General features: G+C 40.7%; 2 protein-coding genes across 4 annotated transcripts in view; one reads left to right on the forward strand and one right to left on the reverse strand.

The window, feature by feature from the left end:
* IQGAP2 (IQ motif containing GTPase activating protein 2) overlaps window positions 1-17,826 on the reverse strand; it is a 297,963-nt gene that overhangs the window by 87,366 nt on the left and 192,771 nt on the right. For all 3 annotated transcript variants that reach the window (XM_066602868.1, XM_066602867.1, XM_066602870.1), the window contains 4 exons: window positions 17,351-17,514; window positions 16,144-16,304; window positions 15,366-15,490; window positions 14,746-14,909 (listed from right to left, as the gene is read on the reverse strand). In XM_066602868.1, the coding sequence (XP_066458965.1) occupies window positions 14,746-14,909; window positions 15,366-15,490; window positions 16,144-16,304; window positions 17,351-17,514 (614 nt within the window). The remainder of the gene's footprint in view (window positions 1-14,745; window positions 14,910-15,365; window positions 15,491-16,143; window positions 16,305-17,350; window positions 17,515-17,826) is intronic.
* F2RL2 (coagulation factor II thrombin receptor like 2) lies at window positions 1,427-4,543 on the forward strand. The gene is made up of 2 exons (XM_066602871.1): window positions 1,427-1,636; window positions 3,060-4,543. Exons 1-2 carry the CDS (start codon window positions 1,582-1,584, stop codon window positions 4,280-4,282), a joined length of 1,278 nt encoding a protein of 425 aa, XP_066458968.1. The 5' UTR covers window positions 1,427-1,581; the 3' UTR covers window positions 4,283-4,543.

Consider the following 17,826-nt stretch of genomic DNA (forward strand, 5'->3'; position numbering starts at 1 on the left):
CTAAATGCACTGGTCACCAACAGGTAATGTACACCTGACACCAAGTACAGCACAGGAAATGAGGCAGTCATATATTAAGATGATATATTTAGAGCAAGTGTAATAAGTGAATGCTCCGAGTATTATAGGGACCATGGAGCATCTGAAGAGAAAGAGCATGCAAAACAAACAGCGGTAGTATTCTTTGCACATGTTGCTACCCCTGATCCACCAGGCTCTCTAACAAGTAGAAGTTTTTTAAAAAGTTTGCCCATTCCTGATCAAGACCACCAACTATACACTGCTTGGCTGTTATAGGGGTGATCCAGGCCAACAGGAAAACGGAGCAGCAACTAGCCCACTTTTTTGTTACGCTCTACATTAACTCTACCAGGAGTACAGAAGAGGTCAGTCCTCCCACAAAGCTACAGCATACCCAGGTTTGTTTTCTTCCCCAAGCTCCTTATACAACCATAGCTTCTCAGCTCTAATCGCCTCCTCACATTCAGCTACTTTCCCATCAATGTCTCTCCATACGAAGCAACACTTATTCACTTATCCCACTTTTACATGGGACCAGAATCTCACATAGTGTGCCATTTCATCTCGGATTTCATGCCAGATCTGCACTGGAGGCTCCAAACTGAGCGTCCAACACCAATGTGAACAGAATCTTAGGCTGGATTCACATGGGCGTATTCCTATTGCGGAATCGACGATCAGTGCCCGCAGCAAAATGCATGCATTGAAAGGCACACAAAATCGTTTTTTCGCTCACACTCTCAGACACGAATTGTGTATTCCGCTAGAGGAGGGAAAATAGTAGCATTTGCTATTTTGCTCTGGACTCTGCACAGATGGTCATTACAGTCAACGGAGACCGTCCAACCCGCAGCCTTTACGCAATTAACTCTGCATATGGGCTATGGGTACCCGCGTCATCACTAAGCGACAGCGCAGGAAATACAAACATTTAAGAAAAAACAAAACAAAAAAAACTACACTGCACATGACTACCACAGTCACTCAATACAGAAAAATTCAGGTACACAGGGTCGCCAGCCCGTTCACTGACGAAATCTGGTCCGCCCGTATGAAGCTGGCCTGAGTGCAATAAAAAAAAAAACCCACATACACATTTATATATATATATATATATATATATATATATATATATATATATATATATATATATATATATATATATATATATATATATATATAGGCTATTATTATGGCTTGCACAATATGTACTATAGTCATAAAGAGGCTAAACAAAAAGTGAAAATCTGAAAGAATTTACTTTAAACGCGTTAGCATGTTATTGCATTCATTCTATTAAAGGCAGGTTGGTTGGGTTGGGTTAGTAAGAGTTAAAGAGCACTCTGAAAACTTATTTCTTCCGGTAGTTTGTTCAGTCATGTATGTTTGCATGCGTCATTATGTTTAAGGAGGAGGAAATCTGTTCCACAGCCCACTGAGCTGCTGCAGTGTTTGACAAAAGACATATGGCATGAAGCCACAGAGGAGACTACACCGCCCGCTCTTCAGGACATCCAGAACCAAGACGTAAGGAACAAACAGAAACAAGAAAGCCCCAGAATGAAAATCCCGCTGGCTCTGATCCTCCTGTCTGTGACTGCCCATAGCATAAACTGTAAGTAGATCGGTACCACTCTACACTACCGCTCATTAATTGTAATACGCCACTCAAATTTGTTCTTTTTCCGAAAAATTGCCAAAAAAGTCGCCGTAGTTTGTGATTAATATGGATTTATAAATACTGTGATCGCTGCTGATGGTGGACACTTAAGAGGATAGAAAAATGTAAGAAAATCACGGCTAAAGTCATTTGCGAACAATGTATCCAAATACAAAACATGTCTGTTTGCCTTATTTGGGATGTTTTGTAATTAATGAGCTGTAGGGTTAATATATGTATCTAAAAATCAGATCTTCCCAGGGATCGTGCTCACAGGCATTAGCAGGACATGACTGGTAGCAGCAGACATAGGTGTGTAAGACTGCAAAATTATAAAACAAGAACATCTGGTTTTAATGCAGTTTTTGATAGTAGAATACAGTTTATCCCATGGAATACTTAAGTACAATGTAAAGGAAGAAAAAGAAGTTTGGAGATATAGAAAACTTCCAGCCATTCCTTTTTAATTCCACTGTGTAATAGGGGTCACAGCTGACTGATCTTCACCAATGCCATCCTCTAATAATATGGGTATATATACAGTTGGGTTCTCTGGTATATAAGTATCTGTAGAACAGCAAAAATGCATTACTGTTTACCATGGGTCCAATAGCTCACATCACAATGTCTGTAGGCAATCAATGGAGCGAGGAGAAAGCATTGAGCTGGTACTCAGGAACAACATGCATAGAAATGGAAGGTGTAAACCAATTGCTTCTATGTCACTTTCACCTGACTATTGCCACGTTATATGACTACGGCTCAAATGAGCTAATACGTGTATCCTATTTTAAGATTTGCGCTACTTCTATGATTTGTCTTCCATCATATAATACATTTTGGATATTATTTCAGCACTGGTACTTACACCTTTCATTTCTATGCATTTGTAGAACAGGCCATCAATGTTTGATCCATGGGACACTTGCTGATCAGCCAAGTAATATAGGAGTATCCACTCATCACTAACGTTTCTCATGACATTTACACAACTGATAATGCCACTTTAAAGTTATTACATTTTCTACTATACTTAATGTATCAATTCCTCACAGTTTTCTAGATCTCTGCTTACGGTCACTGAATAGGAAACTTTAATGCTTCCTTGTCCTGGTCAAGTGATAGGTAAATGGTTCACTACAACAGTGTTATCAGAGCTCTTCCTTGTAACTACACTGAAACGGTTTGTTGCTCTACTTCAAAAATCAATCAGAAACCACTACCCACAACCGCCTGAGGATTGTTCCTATGATTAAAGTTTCTACTTACTAAAAACTCTGCTTAAGGCAATAAAAATACACTTTAAGCAATTGCTATTCAAGTAGACAAATACTTGGGGAAAAGAATGCCATAAACCTATATATGTGTTCATTTTCAGGTGAAAATCTCACATCAGAGAACACTCAATCTGGTCAGCCTCCAAGGACTTTTCGAGCATTTTCTGGAGAAACAGAGAAACTTCCACTTGATGAAATCTTTAGGGATACATCAACTCATGGAGCTTCTAAGTACATATCAGCCTCAGAGCCTCCACCAGGACAAAAAGCCTCAGAGCCTCCATCAGGACGGAAAGCCTCAGAAACTATTTCAGGTCATGACAATTCCAAGCCTATATCAAATCCGAACCACAACCTGGACCTAAAAAAGTCAAAATTTATAGTAAACAACTCTACATTGTCGTACTTAACAAGTTCCACCAGTACAAAGCTGATTCCAGCCATATACATTGTAGTCATTCTTATTGGCATACCATCTAATGCCATAGTCCTAAAAATGCTCTTTTCTAGAGCCACACCTCTCTGCACTACAATATTCTACACCAACCTTGCTATTTCCGACTTACTTTTCTGCCTCCTGTTACCATTTAGGGCTGCGTACCACCTGAATGGAAACAACTGGATATTTGGAGAAGCGATGTGTCGCATTATGACGATTTTCTTCTATGGAAACATGTACTGCTCAATCCTTCTCCTCATGTGTATCAGTATCAGCCGCTACATTGCCATAGTCCACCCTTTCGTATACAGAAGTTTACCAACGCGGCCGTGTACCATTCTCATGTGTGCTCTTGTCTGGATCACGGTCCTCGTGTTCATGATACCGTTCTTCATTAACATACAAACCTACAACTTACAGAAACCGACCCTTGTCACCTGCAATGACATCTATGAAGTCTCTGCTGATGCTTTTCAGTTCTTCTATTTCATATCCCTGGCCATGTTTGGATATCTTATTCCGTTCTCCGTGATCACATTTTGCTATTTTTCAATCATAAGAACCTTGGGGGTAGGTAACAAGAAGTGGTGTCTGTACCTCAAAATAACCATCCTGACTCTGGTTATATTCGCGATATGCTTCACCCCAAGTAATATCATCCTCATCATACACCAAGTCCGATATTATTACACCGAAATGGACGACATATATGGTAATTACCTCATTGCTTTATGTTTCAGCAGTTTGAACAGTTGCCTGGATCCTTTTCTTTATTTCCTTATGCCTGAAATAACCAAGCCTTCCAAGAAATACGCTAAAATTAATAAGCTGTCTCAGGAGACAAATATAACTTTGCTCGCTACCCAACGGCAAGGGTCAACCTGATCCTATTTGGTGAACTTTATTGCTGCACCATCTGCTGGCTTGTTATGGAATTTGTGAAAAGAAAGGGAATGTTGCAATCAAGAAAGCTAGTTAAATTGTGGAACACATGGGTACAGTCCAATTTGACTCAGACGTTCAACAACTAACCCCATCGATATATTCTAGGGCGCCACAGCACTTTACATGGCTCAACTATAGGATATTCGATTATTGACTTGGATTGTGTACAGTATGTGCCAAGAGGATAAACATTAATCTACAGATTTTGTTCTGCTTCTATATTGAATAGCTACAGAAATATATGGGTAAATTAATTAATAGGTCGTAACTTGTATGAATGTACAGATGGAGCACAGTTGGACTTGACTCAACCCTTTCCAATCCAATTTGTATTCTGGTTTTCCTAGGGGGCTTACTCTTTTTCTGCCGTTATACAATGGCGCTATATGCTGGCTAAAGCCAGTACTGCATGAGGTGACACGTTGGATAGGCTCCGACAGCAGAGAGGCTAGCAATATACAGTAAGAGAACCCCAACGGACGTCTTCCAACATCAGAGCTGCACAGCCTTAAATCATAATGTCTTCAGACGTCAGACAGTGGATTGGAATGGGTTAAACCATTGTAACTTTTTGTGACAGATTCTTCATCCTTTCATCTGCTTTACAATGGGTTTTGATGATTTACAAAAAGAAAACAAGATAACTTTCTGCAGTAAGTTATCACAGTCATGGTAATACTACATCTGTAAATATAGTTTCCAAAAAGCTTCTAAACCTGGCTCCATTGAGGCACGTTTTTTTTTTTTTTTTTTACACAAGCCAGTTATCCCCAAAAGATCCTATGAACGCTCCTTTGCACAACAATCAGGCCATGTAAAATGAGAAACGATGAGCTGATGAACGAGGAAATACTCGCCCATTGGCTAATCATGTCATCACGGTTCTTGTCAACCTGTGGTCAACAGGCAGATTATCTGCTCAAGTACATGAAGAGAACAGGCTCGTTGTCGGTCAGTCATCAATAAAACAGGCAGATTATCTGCCAATGTAAAAGAACCCTTAAAAGGTCTGTTTAGTAGAATTGAAATTAAAGGGGAAGTGTAATTAGGCAAACGGGATACATAGACAGGGTCTATCTGCAAATAGGTTATCTAAATGTAAAGGGACTCTGTCACCTAATTTTAGTTTATGGGCTGAAAGTAGGTGACCCACGGAGTCCGGGGAGTAAGTGTTATACGTTCCTTCCCCATAGTTTCCCCAGTGTCATGGCTGAAAGCTGCTGCTCAATAAGTGGCGTGCTAAGTAATCTGCCCGTTCTAATTTTATAAATGCGCAGACTATTTGGCACCACAGCTCAATGCAATGAGCAGCAACTTGCAGTGCTGACACTGCGAAACGACGAAGGAGGTAACTATATCACATACATCCCTGGACTCCACAGGTCACATACTTTCAGCCCATAAACTTAGCTTAGAGTCTTTTTACATTTTTCCAATAATAGGGGCAACAATGAGCTATCAATTGCAAAGTCTTCCCAATTAATCAGTATATCAATTGTAAGGGCTAATGCCCACGGCCGGATGTCTGCCGCGTTTTACGCGGTGGAAATCCGCGGCGTTGTCCCACAGCTAATAGGTTCTATTGAACCTTAATAGCTCAATGGTCACGCTGCGGAATTCTGCAGCGTGAAATAAACCGCAGCATGTCCTATTTGCCGTGGGAATACGTGCGGCCAGCTTCCATTGTAGTTAATGGAAGCCGGCCATCACACTACACTTCTGCTGTCAGCACAGCGGAAGTATTGCGTGATTACGCGTCCCCGGCCACCGCCGTCACGTGGGACGCACACAGTGGATCCAGGAGGTGTGTATGGGGTCTTTGGGGGTGCACCGTGACGAACTCCCTTGCGACATTCCGCTGGCAGAGTGCGTCACGGCTGTGGCCATTAGCCCTAACTCTGAGTTTGTGATTGATGTTTTGGAATGTGTCATCTGTGATCAGCTCTATGGGGGATGTACTTCAAAGACGTTAAGGGTGCGTTTTTTGGAACATCCATAGACCGTTAATTCTTCATCCAAATCGTGTCTAATATCTCAAAACACTTATAGGAGATTTACACAAGACAAAAGTGTACATGAGATGGTGTACGCACCTAAGGTGCATTTGAGGCTGTAGTGACACGGACCTCCGAGATGTAGTGAGGTTCTCTGACACCTATTGTGCATTAGACTGCAATGTTGGTATGCTGCCAACCTTCGGCAATATGGAGTACAATTATGATAACGGAGCAATACTAGGATGATGGATAGCAATTTGGCTATCAAAGTGCCTTGTTACCCATAGGAAGGAGAGGAGATGTACCCCAGCAGTCTTCGGTGCATTTAACCTGCATGCTACGGAATACCGAGATGGAGACCAGTGCTATAAGTGAGAAACTTTGCTTAATTACATGCAATGTTAAAAGTATTCAGATGCTCCCATGGAGTGAGTGTTTAACCAGTTGGTTAAGTAAACATATTTGAAAAAATTTATTTTGCTGCCGCCGCCTTCCATTTGTCGCCAGCGCTGTACAGCATCACCAACCACCTACTTCAAACACACCACTCTTTCAGCTGTACATCTGATTATGGGACCGTTGACCATTACAGAGAATAATGCACCTATAATTTATGATGTTTAGTGCTAAAAATAATGTGATAAAAACAAGTTTGTACTGCCCAATACAAATATACATATGAAAATGAGAGAGATTAAAAATTATATATATATATATATATATATATATATATATATATATATATATATATAAAATTTTCAAAGGGCACATTTTTAGAGCCTGGTGCCATCCTTGAATACCGTGCCTTGCACTATAATTCTGCAGGTCAGTGGTTCCAGGGCATTGTGCACAGGATATTCTGCATTACATTGCTGAAGCTGTATGAACTGTTGAGGTTTTTGTGATTAATGAACCATGAACCACATACAATGTGAACTTTTCAATGGACACTAACCTCTGCTCATCTAACAGCTTCTGTGTGTATCATCAATCTTGTAATATACTTGCTTTGAAATTTTTGTTTTACTGAAAATGAAGTTTGAATTGCCTGCCATTAGGGGTCTCTCTTCTCAACCCTCTGCCTGTGGTTAGGCATTTGGCTTCCTTAGTAACAGAGACATAGGGACACTGCTAGTTACTACATGCAGCAGAGAGGCAGGCATTCAGAGGCTGAATTGAGCAGGGCTACGGAGGGCCACTTGTAAAGTATGCAAGAGAAAGTCCCAGCCACTACAGTACCGGTCGAATGGTTGGCTTAGGACACCCTCACTTGTATTCAGGCAGCAAAAAATAGGAAACACTGCATGGAAAACTAAAATGATAGAGCTCAAACTGAGTGCAAAAAGCAGCAAAACAGCCAACAATGACTGGGCTGCTCCTGAAAATTTTTGGAAAAGTCATGGACTCAGGAGAGACAAGACTTTAACCTTTTCCAATCCAATTTGTATCCTGGTTTTCCTAGGGGGCTTACTCTTTTTTTGCCATTATACAACGGCGCTATCTGCTGGCTAAAGCCAGTACTGCATGAGGTGACTCGTTGGATAGTCTCCGACAGCAGAGAGGCTGGCAATATACAGTAAAAGAACCCCAACAAATGTCTTCCAACTTCAGAGCTATACAGCCTTAAATCGTAAATGTCTTTAGACGTCAAGACAGTGGATTGGAATGGGTTAAAGCATACCTATTTGTAAAAGTTTAAGTCTGTAATATGCATTTCAGTTATTGCACCTTTTTCCCCCTTTTTTTTTATTCCTCAGGTTACTAATGGAGCTCTGAAATTTTGCAGTTGTGACACTAGCCTCCATGCACTCACGCCAACCTACCACGTCTTTTAAATTTTCAGTGTGCCGAGTAAAGAATCAGCAGTCATCATAATGATTGGAAATAGTTCTATTTTAAGTCTGGCATTAGAGTCAAGACAAATCACAGAGCAGACAATGATCATCACTGATGATGGCTGCAGCTCAGCTTCTCCTCCCCCTCTTGGCACATTGACCTCCACACCAGTGAATGCTCACAACACTATCCCTCAGAAGTCAATAGGTCACTTTCTGATTTTGCATGCTTATGTCCCCTCTGGAGTTACTGTTGCAGTATTATAGGCAGGAGAGCTGCCAGAATCATCATGTAAAAAAAGCAGAATAAAAGATATAGAAAAAAAAATACATTACAAACAATACTTAGTATGTTTTAGTATAGATTTTTAAATCGTAAAATAAAAAGGTGGCACATTCCTATGTGAGGTGTAGATTTACTATAATGGGGGGAGCAGATGGAAAGGTTAAGAACTACATCTGTATATGGTGTAACAATCTGTTACTAATGTTCAAAGGCTTAAGGTGACAAGAACGAGCACGCTCAAGGTGCCAACCCTGGATTCCTGCAGCATTAGCCTTATGTGCTAGAAAAACAAGGAAGAAAAGGAAAATGCAGGTGAGAGACCTTGTATGTTCCAACTTGTTAACAAAAGGGTCAGTTCTCCCTGATCACAATAGTTCCTGCTCTTCTTTATGCATATAGTAAATGTGTTTCTGTAGATATGATATCGTCCAGTGCTATTTATCATTAAGTGGTTGTAACCATGTTCATTCGTTACACATCTACTTTAAAAAAGTATATATTGTAAGAAATGCATATTTAAAATAAATGTAACCTTTTTATGTTATGTTTAATTATGAACGACTACCATTTTATTGGTTTTCATTATATTCTATTGAAGTGATCAATCCTGACGGCAGCATTTAAATCCCTCATGGGGGTCCCGTACAGGATAAGATCGCAGGGAGCCGTGCTACGGCATTACATCATACTGCAGGAGCGATCAAAGCATCGCAAAGTTAGACTAAAAAAAAAAAAAAAAGTATAAATAAGAATAAAGTTCTACTAATTATTTTTTTTAAAAGTAACAAAAAAAATCTAAAAAAAAAACCCAAACCAAAAAACTTTTGCCATATTTGTAATCCTGCATGAACATCGTCAGAAAAAAAAAAAATAAAGAACGCCAGAAATGTGCTTTTTTTGGTCACCCTGTCTTCAATAAAAAATGCGATCAAAAAAAGGCATATGTATTCCAAAATGTTACCAACGCAAATTACAGGACATCCCTCAAAAAATGAGCCATCTTGCAACTATGTTGACGAAAAAATTAAAAAAGCTATTGCGCACAGAAGATGGCAGCAGAAAAATTAAATATCTTTGAAAAAAAAAATAGTAAAGCAAAAAAAAAACAGAACAAAAAACAAACTATAGAAATTTGGTATCGTAGTAATTGTACTTACTACTGACCCATAGAATAAAGTTATCATGTCATTTTTATTGCAGTTTGTGCGCCGTAGAAACAAGACACAGCGAAAGATGGCGGAATTTCTTTTTTTTTCCTTTCTCTCCACTTATAATTTTTAAAAAACTTTTTCAGTACATTATATGGTACATTAAATTGTACCATTGAAAAATACAACTCGTCCCACATCAATGGATAAATAAAGCGGTTACAATTTTAAAAAAAGGGGGGGGGGGATGAAACAAAAATGGAAAAATGGGGAAAAAAAGCTTGGTCACTAAGGGGTTAAGTGCCTTGAAATAACAGGTCATGGACGCATTTTCCGATTGCCGAATACATGCCTGAAGTATACAAGTCATGATCAATGCAGAATATTTGATGTTATTGCTTTAAAGAGATTATCCCGCCAGAAACATTTATCAGCTATAGTAACCACAGGATAGATAATACATGTATGGTTGCTGGGAGCCAAGCACTGGGACTCCCAAGAGTCATGAGACTCTAGTCCCCAAGTCCACACAGTGGAAGGAGCAGCGGTTCGCTTGCATGGGTACTCACTTCCATGGGACTACGAAAGTGGGAAATAGCCAAATGCACTGCCAGTCCACTCACTACATCCTCACTGAGGAGGTTTCTGTACATTTAAAAGAGGTCATCAAGGCAAAATAATTTTTGGGAAATCTGCTCACCCTGCTGGCAGTGCATAAAATGTTATACCCTCCGCAACTGATCCCTCGCTGTCCCCCATTGCAGGGGACTTTCTGCTACACACTTTCACTAAGGCAGAAAGAGTCTATATGTAAGCAACAATGTCCCAACAACTGCACACTGTCAACTGCAGCTAATCACCAGCTAAAGTGAGACGGCTGCAGCAGTCACATGTGCCTGTTATTGGTGGCATCATGAAAGACTAGGCATTAGAGATAAGCGAGCACGCTTGGTAAAGGCAGATACTTGAGCGAGCGTCGCTGTTCTCGAGTAACTGCATATTCGTCCGAGCAAATCCAGGGGGGGGGGGGGGCGGAGAGAGATCTCTCACTCTGCCCCCCCCCCCCACACACTACCCCCGCATTTGCTCGGTCGAGTATGCAGTCACTCGAGAACAGCGACGCTCGCTCAAGTATCTGCCTTTACCGTTATCTCTACTAGGCATCACCGGAATGGGATCGGTAGGGAATCGGGGGAGAAGAGTACAGCTTCTGTTTTTCCAAATTTCGCAAAACCTTGTTTTGCCTGGATAACCCCTTTAACTTCTTGGTGACATCCGCTATACATGTATGGCAGATGCATGTGGGGTTTTTATGGAGCAGGCTTGGGAGTCATACATGGTGACACCTGGCTAAAATTGGAGATAATGCCAATAGCGGCTCTGAATTATCTGTCAGTTCTGAAAGCAGCATTTAAATGTCCCAAATAGCCCCCCAAGATGAGATCACAGGGTGCCATTTGGAGGTCATTTCTGCCTATAGAAACATAATATATTTAAGTATTGCAGTATATTGTATAAGCAAAGTTGTTTTGTTTTTTTTTAAATAATTAGAAAACCTGTTAAAAGTAAAAAAAAGCAAACAAACAACAACCATTTCCTCATATTTATAGTAAAACCTCAAAACAAAAAACAAAATCATATTTGGTATTACCATGTATATAAAAGTCCAATCTATTAAAATAGTCATATAGTCACTATTCAAAAAGTGATATGCACCACATAATGAAGAAAAAATAAACAAAAGCACAACATTTCCACAGCTGCATCGATGGAAAAAAGTTACAGTAGTCAGAAGATGGAGACATCACTATACTAAAAAAGTTTTAAAAAAATAGTACAACAAGAAAACTATGTAAATTTGCTGTAGCTGTAATTGTACTGATCCAAAGAATAAATGATTACATCGTTTTTTCTTCACCGTAAAAACAAGAGATTCCCCCCAAAATGATGAAATTGCGCTCACTTTCCCCCATTTCACTCAAGTTTCAGTACATTATATAGTACATTAAATTATACTACTGACAGATACAAGTTGCCCACAAAAAACAAGTCCTCAAGCTACCATGTTAATGGAAAAATAAAAGTTATGATTTTTTTTTTGAAAGTGAGGAGGAGAAAAAAAAAATGCCTGTCCCCTCATGGAGTTAAAAGGGACTTACATTCATAGTAAAGACAACTACCGTCTGATGGAAGATGATGAAGTTGACTTATAATCACATTTACCACTGATTTATGTAAGCTAACCTAGTAGCTAACACCACTGTGTTAAATTGCTTCTCAAGAATTTAACTAATTCCGCACAACACAGTAATTCTCATGACCAGTCATAGTTTTCCATCATATAAGAATCAGCCATATATGACAGATGGACATGTATCCTCAAGGCTACTGAGAATATGTTCTGGTAACTTTCCAACAATATCCATGACTATAGCACAGCATTTATAAGATGTTTCACATATGTTTTACTCCGCTAACACACACCAGATGGCAGTAGAAGCCAAACTAAGGGTTAACTGGATATAAAAAGTAAGAAAAACAACATCTTCCAAAAAGGAGCATCTGCAAGTGTAAAAGAGGACACGTGAAAAATTATACAGTAAACATCCCCAAAGATACATCTTCATATCCTATCATTGCAGCTAAGTTTATTTTAATTGCACGGATGATGTAGACGGGGTCTTCAACACTTCTCTTCATTATTACAGCAAGAAAACAAATCTACTGAGCCAATAATAGGTCCTTGTTTCCATGGAGCTCGATGGAAGAGACATGTTAAGGACACAGATACTGAATTTTTTCTTCTGGTGGTTAAAAAAAAGGAAAATCTACAGAATAATGATCACCGCACTAATAGATATATGTAAGCTGCTGCTCGGTGCATTTCTAGGGTAGCGGATATCTGAACTTAAGTAATTCACATGTGGTGGTAGGCGACTCGGAACAGAAGAAAAACATTTTCATGGTATTAAAGAAGAAAATAGGAAATATTCAGATTGGAAAGAGAACAGTTTTGCTAAAACTGTCTGCAAACCTACTTTTAAATAAATACATTTAACCCTTTACAATCCAATTTTGGATCCAGAGTTTCCTAGGGGGCTCTCTCTTTCTGCCATTATACAATGCGCCATTGCTGGCTAGAGCCAGTACTGCAGTATGTGACATGCTAGGGAGGCCCCTGATAACAGAGCGGCCAGTGATATACAGTAAGAATACCCTGCTGGATGTTTTCCGACATCGGAGTTGTACAGCCTTCAGTCAGAATGTCTTTAGACGTCAGACAGTGGATTGGAAAGGGTTGAACAAATGCTTTCAACAATGCTTTTTATTAGAAGGTTCTCTGCACCCCTCAGTGAGGAGGAGAATGGAGCGCTGATCACAAAAGCATTCTGGTGCTCCATTCACTTTCAATGGGATTGCGGAGATAGCCGAGCGGCAAGCACTTGGGTATTTTCGTCAGACCCATTGAAATAAAAGAAGCACTGACGGCGCATGCTCGGCCAGTGCTACATCATTATGACATCACCACGTAGGAAGCAGCAATCCCACAGTGATGGGCAGATGGAGACACAGGACCCCGTTCTTGACATCGTTAGAGATCTTAGTGTTTAATAACCCAACCAATTAGCAGATTAATCTTTATGCTTGTATAGTGCTTATTTGTAACTCTGGCACAAGCCCTTGAAGTATTGAGTGGCACTAATTGTAATACAGTCCGTGTAATGCACGAACATGGCGAGCCCTCCAAAGGGGAGATTCTTTGATTCCACTACATCTAGTTGCTTAGGTATCAAACATCTGGAGAACACACTGTTTGTTTCCTATAACAACTATGTCTAATCCTAAAAGTAATGTTGCTGCACTGCAAAGTAGTGATGAATGATGATGTACACAACTCATACAATGCTGGACTAGAGGCTTCGTTGCATCAGAATTCTGTCATCTAACACTTCAAGAATGTATCAGTTTGTAAACTCCTGTAATACATTAACATTGCACAGGTGTTTATAACAAAATATGCTGCACACTTAAAGGGATATTTCCATGTTATATAGTCAAAGTGTATCGCTGGGATACTGTATGCAATCACTTTATGATTGGTCGGTCAGACCTCTGAGATCTTAAAGGGGTTGTCCCGCGCCGAAACGGGTTTTTTTTTTTTTTCAATAGGCCCCCCGTTCGGCGCGAGACAAACCCGATGCAGGGGTAAAAAAAAACAAAAAACGGATAGTACTTACCCGAATCCCCGCGCTGCGGCGACTTCTTACTTACCTTGCTAAGACGGCCGCCGGGATCTTCACCCATGGTGGACCGCAGGTCTTCTCCCATGGTGCACCGTGGGCTCTGTGCGTTCCATTGCCGATTCCAGCCTCCTGATTGGCTGGAATCGGCACGTGACGGGGCGGAGCTACGAGGAGCAGCTCTCTGGCACGAGCGGCCCCATTCAGAAGGGAGAAGACCGGACTGCGCAAGCGCGTCTAATCAGGAGATTAGACGCTGAAATTAGACGGCACCATGGCGACGGGGATGCTAGCAACGGAGCAGGTAAGTGAATAACTTCTGTATGGCTCATATTTAATGCACAATGTATATTACAAAGTGCATTAATATGGCCATACAGAAGTGCTGAACCCCACTTGCTTTCGCGGGACAACCCCTTTAACTGATGCCACCAGAGGTGCAGGTAAATGTAGTGCAACTCGCATTCAGCCAGGACTGTTCTGCACAGCATGTGGCCAGCAGTGTTGCAGTGGAGGAGACAAAACAAAGGGACTTCAGTTCTGTTTGTTTTTGGCTTTGCGGTGGTCTTCAGGCCGTTTTACACAAAACGATTATCGTTCAAAAAAAAATTGTTCAAATGAGTGAAAATACAGCCAACGATTTAATGATTCCGTTGATTTATACAGCCATAAAAATCATCGTCGGCTCGTTTGCTAATCATTTTGTTTAAATACCAGTCGTTCTCAATCTCTTATGCAGTGAATGTGCATGAATGACTGATTTCTTTTTTGAATGAGCCAACAATGTATCTGCTTGCATAAAAAAGCTACACAAGTGAACTCTGACATCACTCGCTCTTTCAAACGACAAATCGGCTCATCTAAATAGACCCTTATTCTACTGGGAAGACACATACCTTGCACTTCTGAACCTTGGCCTGCTGGAGAGTGTCATGGTAATGCCAAGCGTTTTCTGATGAAACGGCTTGAAGTTTGGCACTTGGTGCTAAAAGAGCTTGCAGCGTATTCTCAGGATTCCCCTGTTCAAGGGCTTCATTAATAATACCAATGGCGATAATCCCTAAAAAGAAGAAATAAAGATATTAAAAACATATGTACTGCTGTAGCAAACGCTTACCTTGACTCAGAGGCGTAACTTGAAGCTTCTGGGCCCCAATGCAAAACCTGTAACAGGGCCCCCAACTATAATGCTTTATTCATAGTACTAGGCTTACTATATGGAGAAGGGAGGCCTTATGGGCCCCCTAAGGCTCCTGGGCCCGGGTGCAACCGCATCCCCTACATCCTCTAGAGTTACGCCCCTGCTTGACTCAATGCAATGTTCTGTGCCACAGTCTATTTGCCTTTTTATTGCCTTTCAATCACTTTATGTGTAAAATAACAATAGCTTCTCAATTGCTTACGATGACTTGTTACAGAAAGTTATCACAGGAAAGTTTGTTTGCTACATCTGTGTGCGATCCAGTAACTGAGCAGTAGGTCTATAATATAAAGGTTTAGAGCATTTATCACTTACGTTCATTTTCTTCCTGAATTTCACTATTGACTACATCAATGTAGTTCTGAATTTCGTTCCAACTTAAGTAGCTGTGTCCCTTTGTTGCAGCTTGCTTCTTACTGGATACCAGTGTACTGATGTAACTAAAATTAAGGAGAAGGATTCAGTACAGGGAATACACCATGTCAAACCTTTAGAGTTTGACCATACTGGGGGACCACAGTGCAAGAAACAAATGAATGAACCTTTCCCACACCGCTGTGACCAAGTCCTCTTAGTAACCAAACCAGTGCATTATCACTTTGTAGCAGTAAAAAAAACAATACGACAGCTTCCGCTGGCAGGGCTCATTGGATGCCCAAACTAATGGAATTCCAAAGCTATTGAAAGTGATGAACTCTTTCTTTTTTACTGGGGCGCAATACTATGCGTTCAACCATGGACCGAGGTCTTTGTCAGGTACAGTACCTGGAGTCAGATCAGGCAGCTGGAGATAGAAACAATCACTAAACCCTACAGATAATTGCTGGCTTGGGAGACATATCGAAATATCACACTAATGGGAAATTCAGTCAAAATGATCTTTGAATATGCATAGGCACATGAGAAGATCACTGGCTCAGCTAATCATTGATTCTCTGAGTCTAGCGATCAGGGTGGTCCAAGATCACAGATGTTATATGTGTGAAAAGATCTCATTTGTATCTAGAACATATCATAAGAATATTTTAAATGTAATTCCCCGTTAAAGGAGATGGCATATGAGTGTTTTGGATGCTGCATAAATGATACCTACCGCTGCATGTTGTCTTCTTCCAGATTATTGAGTGCTATGGACGTACTGATAAGGTGCTGGTGGACAGAGTTGACATCATTTGTCTCCAAAGCTTGATTTACCAATGCAACAGAAGACAACATCTCCACAGCAATGAACAGCTCTTCTTGTGTCAAGTGATTCTGTAGGTGCAAAGTATACAATCATTAGAAGTCATGTACTGTATGGCAGGATATTGGCAGAGCAAGAAGAGGAGGATAGGCTCAACTGCCTAATAAAGAGTAACGTCTGATATATCTAGAATTGAATGCAATTCAATCGGGATCAGTTTCGAAATTGATCCAACAAAGCGGTCGTGGATCTGTTAAGAACTGAAACCATAATGTGAAATAGCTTAATGCACAGTGAGGATGGTACTTAACCGTAAAAAACACACACAAAAAAACCCAAAAAACTAATGACAAGAATAATAAAGTGAAAGGGGCATTCCAGGACAGGTCATCAATATCTGATCGGTGGGGATTTGCTGCTTGGGTCCTCCATGGAGCAGCTATTCGTAGAGGCAGCTGCACTCAGGCGAGTGAGTACCTCAACCTCTGCTAAGGCCTGTGATAATATGTTCATCAGTCACATGCCCCAGCTGAATGGATTGCGCTTCTATACAGCAAAGTGGCCATAGTGTTTACTATAGATGAGCGAGTATACTTGCTAAAGGCAATTGCTCGAGTGAGCATTGCCTTTAGCGAGTATCTCCCCCGTTCGAGACAGAAGGTTCGGGTGCCGTGAGCGGGCACGGAGCTGCGGGGGAGAGCGGGGCGGAACGGAGGGGAGATCTTTCTCTCCCTCTCTCCCCCTCGCTCCCTCCTCCTGACAGCCGCTACTCACCGCTCCCCCGCGCCGGCACCCAAACCTTCCGTCTCGAGCGGGGGAGATACTCGCTTGAGCAATTGCCTTTAGCGAGTATACTCGCTCATCTCTAGTGTTTACCTAACCTGAGGATAGGTAATCTATACTGGAATCCTAGAAAACCTCTTTAAAATACTATTATAAATAAATTAGTAATAAAAATAAACATGTTATCAGGCGATCATTGATGGTCTGTATAAATACAATTTACTCTGGTTCTTTTTGGAACTTTTCCATTTCTCAGTCCCCGCATGCTACCCCCACACCATAACGAATGACAGATCAAAAGAAACTTTATGGCCACCTATAAATGGTCTCTTACCGCAGGATTTTGTTTTTGGAGACTCAAGAGTTCATTCTGGTATAAAGTCTCTGCAAATGGGTAGACAGCTGGCATGTGTGCTTCAGGAAGCTGCAGAGCTGCCAGCGTTTGGGAGGAATCTTCACTACGAATGGCATTATTGATTTTTTCCACAGCTCCTAGCACTAGATTATAGTACATCAAAAACGAAGGTTAGTTAGCTTATTGTTTCATGGGAATATGAAAGAAAATTATACTTACCCCCAAAAGACACTACATCTGAAGAACATTGAAATAGACTTAAGGATCTAGAATTAACAAGTCTAAGCAAGAAATATGGAGGTGAAGGCAAACGTGATATTCTGGACCTATAATCACAACCAACCACCAATAATAAAATTATCAAATTATACTGTAGGTAGAGTGAGAAATGAGCATCAAGCATATTGTCCTGCAAGGTCCCAAATACCATTAGACTATACAGTGGAATCAAATTA

This window comes from Eleutherodactylus coqui, chromosome 5, assembly GCF_035609145.1.
Source record: "Eleutherodactylus coqui strain aEleCoq1 chromosome 5, aEleCoq1.hap1, whole genome shotgun sequence".
NCBI lineage: Eukaryota > Metazoa > Chordata > Amphibia > Anura > Eleutherodactylidae > Eleutherodactylus > Eleutherodactylus coqui.

Bases quoted from the DNA above. Each gene is read 5' to 3' on its own strand.
- F2RL2 (XM_066602871.1), top strand. From the start codon at position 1,582: ATGAAAATCCCGCTGGCTCTGATCCTCCTGTCTGTGACTGCCCATAGC. The intron at 1,637-3,059 runs GTAAGTAGATCG...GTTCATTTTCAG, and splicing joins GACTGCCCATAGCATAAACT to GTGAAAATCTCACATCAGAG.